This window comes from Pogoniulus pusillus, chromosome 34, assembly GCF_015220805.1.
Source record: "Pogoniulus pusillus isolate bPogPus1 chromosome 34, bPogPus1.pri, whole genome shotgun sequence".
NCBI lineage: Eukaryota > Metazoa > Chordata > Aves > Piciformes > Lybiidae > Pogoniulus > Pogoniulus pusillus.
In genome coordinates this window covers 7,581,239-7,594,730 of record NC_087297.1, presented here as the reverse complement: position 1 = coordinate 7,594,730, position 13,492 = coordinate 7,581,239, and the positions used below count along the sequence as shown (strand labels likewise).

Genomic DNA, 13,492 nt, shown 5'->3' with positions numbered 1-13,492 from the left:
AGCCAAAATGATTTCATTTTGAAAAGCAAAATGCATAAGGATCAGGTCTCTGAAACATATACTTTTTGCTGGACTTGTCATAAAAGCTGGCTGGCCTGTGTGGCTACACTTAGTACACTTGGAGAAGAGAGAAGGGCCACGGGAATGCTCAGAGGGCTGCAGCAGCTCTGCTGTGAGGACAGACTGAAGGAGTTGGGGCTGTGCAGTCTGGAGAAGAGGAGGCTCCGAGGCAACCTTCTTGTGGCCTTTCAATATCTGAAGTGGGCTACAAAAAAGCTGGGGAAGGATTTTTCAGGATATGAAGGAGTGACAGAACTAGGGGGAATGGAGCAAAGCTGGAGATGGATAAGTTCAGGCTGGATGTGAGGAGGAAGTTGTTCAGCAGGAGAGTGGTGAGAGGCTGGAATGGGTTGCCCAGGGAGGTGGTTGAGGCCCCATGCCAGGAGGTGTTTAAGGCCAGGCTGGCTGAGGCTGTGGGCAGCCTGCTCTAGGGTAGGGTGTCCCTGGGCATGGCAGGGGGGTTGGAACTGGATGATCCTTGTGGTCCCTTCCAACCCTGACTGATTCTATGATGTTATGATTCTGTGAAATAGACACTTCAGAGCTCTGAACAGATGGGTAAGAAAGGATTCAGTATGATTCAAGACTGCATTTCATTAAACCAGGGCAGGAATATTTCCTCTTTTCTTTGTAGAAGTCAAACCCCTCCAGCCAGATTTGGTCTGTTTTAGAGCTCACAGCTCACTGCTCCATTCCTAGGACAGGTATGCCCAGGGACAGAGGAGGAGATCTTGAAGCAAAAGCCATTGCCCAGTTTTAATGTGCAGTTAAATCCACACATCAGGCACGTTTCAGTCCAGATTTTTAAAGGCCAGACTGTCTTGCTCTGCTCACTGGTTTGGATCTGTCAAGGCCCTCAACCACATGATGCTGCCTTTCACACACTAACAGCAAATTAACAGGAGCAGCACTTCTGTTTCCAAAGTTTGATGTTGTTGGCTTGGAGTTTTATAAGGTTGCACTTCACTTTTGGCTTAGCATGAAGGAGCTCAGCATCACATGAAATCTTATACAACATAATTTTCCCCCACTTTTTCCTCCTTAGAGGGTACAGTAGCGAGGAAATGCAATGATCTGTAGGCCTAATGAATCCCTGAGGCTGTGAAAAAAATACTACAATAAAAATAAAAGGGATGAAAGCTCAGCACAGGCAGTAGGCAGTGGCCCATATGTGACCACATTACAGCATGGCTCCTCTTAAGTTTTGCTAGCCAGGTTCTAGCTCCTGAGAAGACATCTGTATTGCAGGCCTGGGGAAATACTCCTTGCCAGAATCCTGCCAGGTTTTCAGCAGGCTATATAGAAAAGGAAGAAGCTGTTTGAAGGTTGAGGATTTCAGACAACAGAGTATATGCAAGGCAGTACATACTAACTAGAAGGAAAGAAACTAGAGAGTGGTAGGCTTGTTAGATTTTAAATCACACATTAACTTGTCCCTTCTGGTCCTTTCATAGATGTAAAGCTGCTTCACTCTTTGCATTTCAAAGAGGACATGAATAACTGCACAACCTCTTCTGGACCTGTGCACAGTAGAGCAGGAACAGCCTTTGCTCTATGTTACCACAGCCACTCAAAACATCCACGACCAGAACAGCCTTCTCCTATATACCTAAGAGCTATTTGGTCTTGTTTTGCTCTTCTGGATAGTTTTTGTTTGGTTTTGCTGGTCTTTTTCCTTGTTGTCTGCATTCATAGAACCAAATGTGATCAGAGAAATAATTATTGATAAACATGAAAATTAATTCCTCAGTAGCCACCTTGAAACCTGGATAGTATTTCTTTAGGCCAACTGTTTCCTTAAAACACAAGGCTAAGAAAGAGAGGAGTGAGCTCGGATCAAAGATTACTTTAGGGGCGACTGTCATGATTTCCATATGACCCATGAACCCAGTCAAAACTCTTTTTTCATCAGAGAAGACCTGCAGGCAATTTAACTGTCTGGTTTCTATAAAAGGGGGCAGAGTGAGAAAAGATTTCATCCTGCCTCACAGTTCCACTGCCCTGTATGCCATGCATTGCTACCCTCTGAGCATGGGACCACAAGATCTCACTTCTACCAGCCTGCAGCCTTCAATAGAGGACCTTTCTGCTGCACTGTAAAGGAGGGAAGTGAGCAACACAGAAAGCAGAGATATCAGCTCTGTTTGGACCCCAGCAGCTCTCACTCTCCCCACAGCATGCTGAGACACTTCTCTGTGCTTCCCAAAACCAGGGAAATCTGGACCACCAGCAGTTGCTAAAACATTACCCATCCCAAAAGCTCATTAATCTGAACCATGCTAAAAGGTAGGGCACATTTTGAGAATCAGATGCTAAACCTCCACATCTCTACATGTGAGAGGTGTCCAAAATCCCATTACAGCAAAGAGAGCTCTTAGCTGACACACATCTCTGTGACGACTGAACGTCGATGTTTCACACTGGACTTCATCCCAGCTGTCTGGTGCATTTAGAATCGGGTGATAGGCAGTCAGTGTCCATCTCAGACCCTGGAGCCAGGAGCCTCTTCCTGGGGGTCCTTCAAGTGCCTTTGTCCTGTGCACCCTGCTTGGAGGTAGCTGTTTGGGAAATGGAGTGAGGGTTCCAGCCTCCTCACCCCTGGGAGGGCCTGATGGGAGCTCAGAATCAGGTCACGAGCCACAGGAGATTGGATGCTTTCAGGAAAAGCAAAACCATATCCCTTTCCTTCTTTGTTTGGCTACAGAAGAGCTAATTCCTCTCTCCATTTTGCTGCAGGTAGCTTTAGTGTCTAGCTGAGACTTTTCTCCCTTTACAGTGAGCTCCAGAACAAGCACATGAGTGCAGACCCTGGGCCTCCCCCTTTGTTTACCAGCTGGGAAGCAGTTTGTCTGTGGCACGCAGCAGTGCATGTGTCTGGCCACTTCCCCTGTCCTTTAGTGGGTTTGTGTAAACTAAAATGCCTGTTCCTTTGGGTTTTTGCCCTTGAGGGAGGAAAAATATTCCTGAAGGCTATGTTTTCACAATGAATTGGTGTATTTTTCTTCCCCTCTGAGGGTCTGGAGCAGAGGTTGGGTGAAGCTTCCTCATGTGAAACATCTACTTTTTTCTCCCCGTTGCCATGGCAACTGAGTCTCCGGCTGGTCTGGCTCCATGACACCCAGTACTGGAGCCCTCAAGCAAGCCAGAGGACAGAAAGAGGGAGGGGGAGAGTGCCAGCATCCTTATTGTGTCATGGCCAGTGTTTTCAGCTGGTGAATTTTCAATATATAAGCCATAAAGAGGCAATAGGTCACCTGCATCTGTCAGGCTTAAGCACTGCTCTGCAGCCATTCTGTTTTGAGGATACCAAAGCCTGCTGTACAGGTTGAGGACTGTGTGCTCAGAAACTCTGCCAGCTATACACAGCACCCTCGTTAAGGTAACAGGCTGGCTCTTCCTCAGACGTGTCCTTTTTGTAACACGGGTTCCATGCAGTAATAAACAACACGAATTTCATCACCTCCAGGTCTCTATCCTATTTCTGTCATGGTCTCAAAATCACGCTGCACTGGCATGAGCCAGAAAAACAAGAATTGCTTACAGCTGCAGGAACTTGCAGGAAAATGAGCTCTTTCAAAATAATGAGCTATTAACCCATGGCTGTGCTGCAGAGGCGTTGCAGTGGTGTCAGCCGCTGGTGTGGCAATAAATAACAGGGCAAATTAGAAGCGGATGTAAATTTGTTTCTGTAGATAATTCCTCTTTGACATAAACTGGAACCAGTCTGAGCAACTGGATGAAAACACAGTCGTGGCGAATTTGGCTCGACAGAAAGGAAAGCAGAGTGCTTTAATTTAGGTCCTCTCCCCAGCTAGCACCATCCACATGCTCGTTCTCTGGGTCACAATTTAGCCTGTTCACAGTATCACAGTATCATCAGGGTTGGAAGAGACCTCACGGATCATCAAGTCCAACCCTTTACCACAGAGCTCAAGGCTAGACCATGGCACCAAGTGCTATGTCCAACCTTGCCTTGAAGTGCCCCAGGGACGGCGACTCCACCACCTCCCCGGGCAGCCCATGCAGTTCCATTGCTTGCCAAAGATATTTCCGGAGCGAGCAAGAAACCCTTGCACCAGTTGGGCCAGGGTGGGAGCACAGGTGGCTAGGTAAGGCAGACTTACGGATCAAAGGCTGCTAGCAAGAAGTTGAGCAGCAAGCTGATGGATTGCTCCACGTTGATCTGGTGGGTGGTTGGCATCCGTTTGTTGAGCTGGTAGAAGATAGTTGAAATCACAGCTTCCAGGCGAGCCACGTTCAGCTCGATGCTGGGATCCAGGTTGTTCAGTGCGTTCTCCCGCAAGGCTTCTATCACGTTCCAGATGTCCACCAGGTGCACTAGGGGACAGGACAGAAAGAGTCAGTGGGGACATGTACTCCTGAAAGCAACTGAGACAAACAAAACCACCTCCTTCCTCAGGGTTTGGAACAGCCAGCAGTGTGCTCTCGTGGCCAGGAGGGCCAGTGCCGTTCTGGGGTGTATTAGAAGGGCTGTGGCTAGTAGGTGGAGAGAGGTTCTCCTGTCCCTCTACTCTGCTCTGGTTAAGTCACATCTGGAGCACTGTGTCCAGTTCTGGGCCACCCAGTTCAAGAGGTACATGGAACTGCTTGAGAGAAGGGAATGGAACATCTCTCTTACGAGGAGACCCTGAGGGAGCTGGGGCTCTTTAGCCTCGAGGGGACTGAGAGGTGACCTCATCAATGGTTTTAAATACATAAAGGTGAGTGCCAGGAGGATGCAGCCAGGGTTTGCTGGGTGATGCCCAATGACAAGACAAGGGGCAAGCAGTGGAAGCTGAGGCATAGGAAGTTTCATGTAAACATGAGGAGGAATTTTTTCCCTGTGGCAGTAACACAACCCTGGAACAGGCTGCCCAGAGGCCTTGTGGAGTCTCCCTCTTCTGGAGATATTCAAAACCTGCCTGGAGGCATTCCTGTGTGATCTGGTCTAGGTGATCCTGCTCTGGCAGGGGGATTGGACTGGATGAGCCTTTAAGGTCCCTGAGGCCCCTGACATTCTGTGATTCTGTGAATAACACAACCACACAGACTGTGCTTCAGGAATAATTAAACAAATTAATGTATTTCCCATCACTGAGAATTGAACTTGGTGGGGGAATGAGCGAATGAAGTTCAAATCCATTAATAAGCAAACAATAAATGGATATTACTAATTGTAATGCATACAACTTCAGCTTGGGAAATCATTTCTCACTGTAGAAGTGTTCCAAGTAAAAATTTCTGGTTTATGGAAATCACTGGAAGGTAAACACATGCTAATCATTTCTCTGAGCCATGCCTCTATGAATATCCACTCTGAAATGACTCTTAGATATTAATTTGCATAGCAGATGAGCTTTTCAGAAGGTCCCACAAATATTAAGCGCTTAACATGTACTGACACTTTGAAAATTCTGTTCAGCAATTTGTATGGAAAGCAAAATATTTTACAGAAATGGAATTCTAATCGAGTCAGGGTAGACCAACCACAACCAAACAAAGAACACGCAACAAAGTGATCCCAGGGCCATTACTCTGTGCCTTCCAAATGCATTTGCCAAAGACTTTGTGAAGTCTCTCTCTTTGATAAAGTCTGGGTCTAAGCTGAATTTTATGAGGTCTGTTATTGCCTGCAAGGACAGCTTAAAGGACAATCTCTGCTCAGCCATCATACTGTACCCAAACAGAACTCTTGTTTGCACAGGACTCTGACTGGTGTGGTACGGTTGGCTTGCCCCAGATAGGCACTGCCAGAAGCACTGCACTATGCCAGAAATGAACACACCTACACTGATCCAAAATCTGCATTTAGTTTGGACCTGAACTCCAAGAATCATCATTTTTTTGTTGTAAGCATTACCTGCTGTCCCACAAGAAACAAATAGTGAGCTTCAGAGTGTAAATACTCTTCTCTTTAACCATGAACTACCCTATAGTTCTTACTACTGAGCATGGTGCTGTGTCTTCTGACATACTGAGAGCCATCTGTACAAGGAAGCAGATGCATTTTTCTGTGGATAGGGAAATTTCATTCTAAGCCAAATAGCTAAATGGTTACTTGCTTGGGATGCAGGTGCTGTCTCAGACTGCAGTGTGACATGATGCTCTGATGGCAAGGAAATGTAGGCTGATAATAGATTGAAAAATGAAACCAGATATACAGCCATTACTTAGTCTACATTCCTTCCCTGTGATTTGGTTTCCTTTTCTCTACCTCATGAAAATGAGAATCTCTGATGTTCTGCTACTGCATGTAAGCCACACAGGTGAGCAGCAACTGCAGCAGCAACTATTTCAGGCACTTCTCCACTTCTTGCTGTTGCCTAGCACATAAGTGGGAAAACCTGAAAGATCCAGTTCTGTCATGCCACCTAAATATTTATTTGGCCTTTGCATTTAAAGTAAGCTTCTGGAGGTGACCCTGTATGCTGGCAGCTTGTCTTCAGAGTGTTGCTCTGAATTAAGCCAGGTGAGTGGAGCATAGAGCTCTCTGGATTCTTTTGGTCTTCTGGCTTCCTCATAAAAGACCTGACATAGGTCTCAGATCCTTTCAGTGAAGCCATTCCCATTCAACCAGTTAACACCACCATGCTGTTACAAAAGTCATCTGGGTAACTGGGAGATGCATCATCTCCAGGAGGATGGCCTGCACATAATAACTGCCCCTTCCTGGGCAGCTTTTCCACATGGCTCAGAGGCCAGACCAGGCAGAGAATGGAAGAAGTTACTATAAAGCAAGCCATCATCTGGTCCAGGACAGGATGGTTATTGAGTATTTCCCACTCTGAGTCACCAGTGTAAGGTAGCCAAGGAAGAAACACAGAACAACGTGCTACAAGACACAGCAACAGGCTGGACCATGGAATCAAAGAATCACAGAACAGTTTGGGTTGCATGGAACCCTAAAGATTACCTAGTCCCAACCCCCATGCCACAGGTTGGACACCATGTGCAAGCATTTTATAGCCTTCATTAACAGGGGAAGGTTGTGTGATGTTTCCCTCAAGATCTAACTTTTGCCTGCCACAAGGTCTGTTAAGTAATTCAGACCAAGCAGACAAAGATGTTCCCACCAGCAAGTTGCCCCAGGCTGGCTTCTGAGTGAGAGGGCATGTGTGCAAAGTGTGGAACCTGAACTGTGCCTACACTACCAAGGTAATAGTAGTAATATGAAAAATAACCAGGCATAACAAACAGCACAAAAAGAGCAATGCACCTGGGGGTGAAACAGCACCAAGAGGGGTATGAGCTTAACAGCACTGCTGACCAAGGCAGGAATTCTTAGGGCAGCCCGAGCATAAATCCTGAGTAAAGACATAAATTCAGCAGCATTGGAGCTAGTGGGTGAAGAATAAACAGGGACAGGCTGTTTATCTGGGAGTGCATGAGCACGGGAGAGGAAAGAGCACGGGGGTGGAAATGGGAATATGAAGGGTAACAAATCATGTCATCAGAGCTGCTTGAGGGCACCGGCTATGTGCATTTACTTCTGGGCTCACAGGGAGCTGCAATGGTTTCCCCAGCACTGATAAAAGGACATCCTGGGAAGATGAACCAGGCATCCGGACTCCCTGACTGTGAGAATGGAATTTCACACAGCAATTTAACCTTAATTGCTATAGTTTAGTAGTGGAAAACTCTTGAATAAGAGAGCAGGCAGGAAAAACAGCTGGCATAAATGAGGCTGAAAGGGGGGGTTGTGTCTTTACACTTCACATGATCCAGCAGTGAGGCTATGTGGCTGCCAGATTTTCTCATTTTTTGTTTTTTTTTTTGGCTTTCTTTTCCCACTGATATTATATTTTTCATAACACAATCACACCCAGAGTTAGTTTTGCTGATGATGGCCCTGGGAAGGGAAATATCCAGAGGCTAGCAGACATGGGACTAATAACACCAGTACACTAACACATACAAGAGAAAAATATTGGGTTTAGTGTTAACTCTAACCTGAAAGGCTCTTAAGCTCTCCCTATATTCATTGGTATGCCAGAAAGGTAGGGCACAAGGCTGAGAAAATGACTTATTGGAAATTACACAGCAGTACCAGTCCCCACTCCCTAGAAAATATTAGTCTCAAGGAACTGCTGTGCATTTGTACTATAAATAATTTTACTTGGGTCTTTCTTTTTTCTTTTCTCCTTTTTTTTTCTCCAGAAACACTTTGGTTCCACTTGAAGCTAAATACACAACAATCCTGCTGCACTGTTTGATTCTGCGTTTTATTAATGAATCTCAAATCTCTCTGCAGAGGCTGGAAAGTAATACTTCCTAGAGGAGGAAATAGCAGATGGACAAGAGCCAGACATTTAACAAGATCTGCTAATTTTGAAGATATCAAAGGCTCTCAGGATGTCAGGGGTTGGAAGGGACTCAAAGAGATCATCTTGTCCAACCTCCCTGCCAGAGCAGGACAATACAATGCAGCTCAGGTCACACAGGAACACATCCAGACAGGCCTTGAAAGTCTCCAGAGAAGGAGACTCCACAACCTCTCTAAGCTGAAGGTTGCATTATTGGCTCTTCCATGGCAAACACCTTTTGCTAATTTAACTTTTATGAAATTAAGCACTATTTACATGCTGTCATAGAGGGGTTTATATTGGAGTATGTTCTCTAACAGATAGTGACTAGTGAATGCAAATAAAGTTCAGCACCTGGACAGAAGTGCACAGATGAGCAGCATTACAGAACACTGCCATTTGCTCCACAGCAACTGCTACCCAAGAGTGCACACTTTGAAGAGACTGTGGCTGAACTGCAGAGAATTAGAATCACAGAATCAGTCAGGGTTGGAAGGGACCAGAAGGATCATCTAGTTCCAACCCTCCTGCCATGGGCAGGGACACCCTACCCTATATCAGGCTGGTCAGAGCCCCATCCAGCCTGGCCTTAAACACCTCCAGGGATGGGGCTTCAACTACCTCCCTGGGCAACCCATTTCAGGCTCTCACCACTCTCATGCTGAACAACTTCCTCCTCACATGCAGCCTGAACCTACCCAGCTCCAGCTTTGTTCCACTCCCCCTAGTCCTGCCACTCCCTGATAGCCCGAAAAGTCATTCCCCAGCTTTTTTGTAGCCCCCTTCAGATACTGAAAGGCCAGATATGTAATTAGGATTAATACATAAAATATACTGCAAATAATAAATACTATCTCCTCCAGGGAGTCCTTCTGCTGTTGAAACAACAATTGGAGAGTGCCTGTTGCCAGAATGCTGTAACTGTGACTGAGAGCTCAGCCAGAAGGACGTGAAGGAAAGATGGCTGGAACTGTTTGAAAGGAGTTCTACATTCTCCTCAAACTGAGAAGTTTTCAGACATCCTGCCTCCTGCCCTTCTACCTTTACCTGTGTTCAGAACATCTTTTCCTGTTGTCTTCTCCCACTCTGATGATGAAAAAGAGTAATTAGTAGCGCGAAGAGTTCTATCGCCTACAACTCTGTCAATGCCTATGTAGATTTTATTGATCTTGAGTTTCCCTCTTTTCTTCAAGAGTTTTTCAGTCTCTTCATTAGCAGCAAATCAATGTATTTTTAATTTATTGTCATTTTCTCTGATTTATAGTAGCTTTAATTTACTTGCAACAAATAATTTTCTGTTTGGGAGATAATGGTATCTCAAAAGCATTAAGAGACGAGATGGACTACCCTCTTGGTTTTTCAGTTCAAAGCAATGTAAATGTATTTATGAAGGCTTCTTTCCATCTTGTAGTTTATTAGAAATATGGAAAGGCTGTGAGATATAAATAAATTTGGATATCTCACTAATCTCAAAGGAGGCAGATTACTTCAAACATCAGTTGTCGAGAAATGATGTTGCCTGAAGCAAGCATGCAAAAGAAAACTGCAGTGGAAGTTCATCTTCTAAGTAGTAAAAAAAATAGTAATTAAACCCAGACTTTGTGCTTAAGCTTTTTTTTTTACCATTAAATAGATCTACTTATGCAAAAACCTTCAGCTGTTCTACTGCATTTTTTGTATCCCACCTGAACCATGAGCCCTACAACGTTATCTTTGCATTTATTACTAAATAAACATGGAAGAGGAGATTACATTTAATCAAACATGGGAAGTGACTAAATCAGGGCTTTAATAACCAATTCAAATTTACTTAAAGTCCAGGAGATCTAAATGGGTAGGACAGAATTCCTCCTTGATAGATTATTCCTTTGTGAGTGAATGCAGGAAAAACTTTTAGAGAAGTATTAAACAATTCCCCAAACTTTCATTTCATTAAGGTTTTAGCCCAGCAAAACTTTCAGACATTCTCGAGTTTAAAAAGGTACAAGCAGTGTCATTTGAAATCAATGGCACTTGAATGCATGTCAAGTGTTGCAGGTGGATTTCATTAAAAGGGAAAGATTTATGCTTCCTTGTCTAACAATCCTAAAAATATTATAAAACATCTTAGATGAGGCTTCTTTTTTTTTTATTAGAATCTATGACCCCATCACAAATCAGGGGATTGGAGCCATTTGTCATTGTGATAGCTGCAAAGCCCTGGCAAGTCACTTATCCTTTCTGTCTGGCTTCCTCTCTCCTGCTGCTGGGCAGGTAATGGAGGACTGACTGAGCAATGTTTTCCCTCCAAGCTACACCTGGTTGTAGCCAAGCTGCCCCTCAAATCAGTCAGCTGCAGCACAATCAGCAAAACCTTATCTACAAGTCCCACCACTATGCAGTGATGCACTAAGCACAGGTGACAAATTTAGAGTGCTTCAAGTGCCATACAGAGTGTGCTAGTTTGAGCCTAGCTAGAATGTTTTGGTGAGAAGAATCAGATTATAGGCTGTGGAAAGGAAACAGTGGTGATGGCTACTTCACTCATAGGCTTGCTGAGATGTGGAAGAACAAGAACATAAATATAGATAACAGAGTTGCTCCTTGGGCTTTGTGGGCTGCACCTCTCTCTCTAACCTAACCTGCCATCTGTGTGACTAATCCACCTGCTTTCTAATTCCTCTGGCTGACCCTCAAACTACATTAAACATAAGGCAAGATCTTGGGTAAGGTAGAGGCGTAGGGGGAAGGTGGAAGGGTGGTTGAGAGCCCCTCCTGGGGACTCAGGTTTCTGGGAAGGCTGTTGTGTTTCTGTATCACCTTTTAACTTGTCTATATACAGTCTGTAACTGTATATATTGTAAGTATCTGCTCGTCTGTTGTGCTAAACTGTAAATATAAAGCTTCATTCAATTTCCAGAGCTGCCGAGTCTAGTCTGGGTGATTTCCCAACGTGTGGGGGGGTGGGGAACACCCAAACCATCAAATGGAGAGAGGCTTTGAGAGCTGGGAGCGTCCAGCCTGAAAGAGGGAAGGCTCAGGGTTTGTGTGTTACAGACGTCTGGTGCAAGGGAGTAAAGAATAGGGAGCCAGACCCTTGTCAGAGAAAGGAGAGTGAAAGCACAGGAGGCAACGGGCACAAATTAAAACATGAGAAAGCATTTAAACATAAGAAAAGAAAATCCCTATGAGGGCTGTCAAACACTGAACAGATTGTCCAGAGAGGCTGTGGGGTCTCTGTTGTTGAAGATACTCACACCTGCACTGGACAGAGAGCTAAGCAACCTGTTGTAGCTGATGCTGCTCTCAGTGATGCTGTGACGTCCTTCTCTAGTCATGGCTTACATTGCAAAAACATAGTAACTCTTCCACAGGAGGAATCAGTGCTGCCCCACCGAGTTTTCTCTAAAGCTATTGCTCTTTGCCTGTGCTATGGGAGTGCACAGGTGTGTGGTACACACTGGCCCAGCAACAGGCTAACCACTTCCACCTGCCCACCCCAAAGATGGACAGCCAGAGTGAGGAGGGTAAGGAACTAAAACATTCAGAGCAGTTATTTTTCTTGTGAACTACTCTGCACATGGAGAAAGCTGCATTTGAACTTATGGAACTCATGCAGATCACCTGTCCAGGTGGTACCCACAACACGGGACATGCTGAGCTTTGTGCAAAGTACTGGAATCAGCCTGCACAGTGCTGTCCTGCCCAACAGGAGCTGGTTCTCTCTGCACCTCCTGGCCAGCTGCACACAGCGTGCACAGGAGACACGTCCCCGAGTGGCTGCCAAACCTGGCTGCTGGGTGTCTGAAAATCTGCAGGGCATGACCTGTAGCACTGAGGAACTGAAATTTTCTGGTAGAAGTTCTTAAGATTCTCCTGTCCAGGTAGCCAGCCTGCATGCTTGTATCCCCACCTGCCATTCTGCCCAGAGGGGAAAAGGAGTCATTCTAAACCCACTGATCACATTAAGCAACCGTGGCCAGCTGGAAGTGTCTGGTAACTTGGCCAAAGGCAGTAATGAGGAACAACCATTAGGATAAGTGCACTGAAAGGTGGCCTTCCTGCTTTTAATGTGCTACCTGACAAATCCAACAAGGTGTCAAGAGTACGTAGGGATCTCTAGTAAAGTTACTCTCTTCCACACTAACTTAACAGACAATAAAAGTCCCCTCTCCTCCTGCTGTCAATCCCTGCCTATTTTGGCTCACCTATATTTAACTGAAGCCTGCAGGGCTCTCTGTGGGTGGCAGGAGAGGCCAGCAGTCTCCCCAAGGAGCAGCACTAATGACAGTCGATCCTGCCAAGGGGAACAGTGGGTGATGCACCGAGTGCTGGGCTGGGACACTGATGTCACCTCCTTGTCACCCAGATGATGCTGGGAAAGCACTTTCTTTTTTCAAACACGCTCTGACATTGCTGGTTTGAGATGCTGAATGAAGTGTGACACACATACAATAAAGTCACACAAAAACCTAACTCTAAGATTCTTACTATTTTCATGACAACCAGGAAAAAATTCACTCCATTAAAACTCTGCCCTGCTGCTAACAAGCACACAGCTTAAATCCACAGATTGTACATCATTTACTTAAGCTTATTTGGGAATTAAAGACCAATGTGTCACTAGCAGACCTGTTGCTTTGTGTATTCCATAGCCAAAAACTTTATAAATCCCCCCTAAAGGCAATGATATTCCTCAGCTATGCATCTCTGTTATCCTTGTATCCCACCATAATACTGTTTTAATGAGAAAGACTTTACTGGAGGCATTGTGTGAGTAAGTCTAAGTCTGAATAAACAATTCCTTCAAATGAGTTTTGCAAGTATCAGCTTTAAATCAGCCAAAGAACTCACGGGGGCATGCGGTACTGAAACATGGTCAGTAAGGATGCAAGACACCCAGCAGCTTCCTTGTTTCTCTTAAAGTAAGGTTCAGTTTGCCTTACACCTGAGCTCACAGTTCAACAGGTAAACCCCCAGCATTTCATATTTTAAATGAATCAGAACTCTTCTGTACTATAGAACTACATCAGAAAAATGCTTCTGCACTCCCCAAAGGTGTCAAAAACACCTCCACATCTGGCTGATGCTGCACCTGGAGTTGATTTGTCAGTGTTTTCTCTGCGATAGAGCTGGTGTCAGACACTCAA

The 13,492-nt window shown here is 45.2% G+C and overlaps 1 protein-coding gene across 10 annotated transcripts in view; it reads right to left on the bottom strand.

The window, feature by feature from the left end:
• DTNA (dystrobrevin alpha) overlaps positions 1 to 13,492 on the bottom strand; it is a 222,776-nt gene that overhangs the window by 59,172 nt on the left and 150,112 nt on the right. For all 10 annotated transcript variants that reach the window (XM_064170648.1, XM_064170651.1, XM_064170649.1 and 7 more), the window contains one exon: positions 4,185 to 4,398. In XM_064170648.1, coding sequence (XP_064026718.1) covers positions 4,185 to 4,398 — 214 coding nt within the window. The remainder of the gene's footprint in view (positions 1 to 4,184; positions 4,399 to 13,492) is intronic.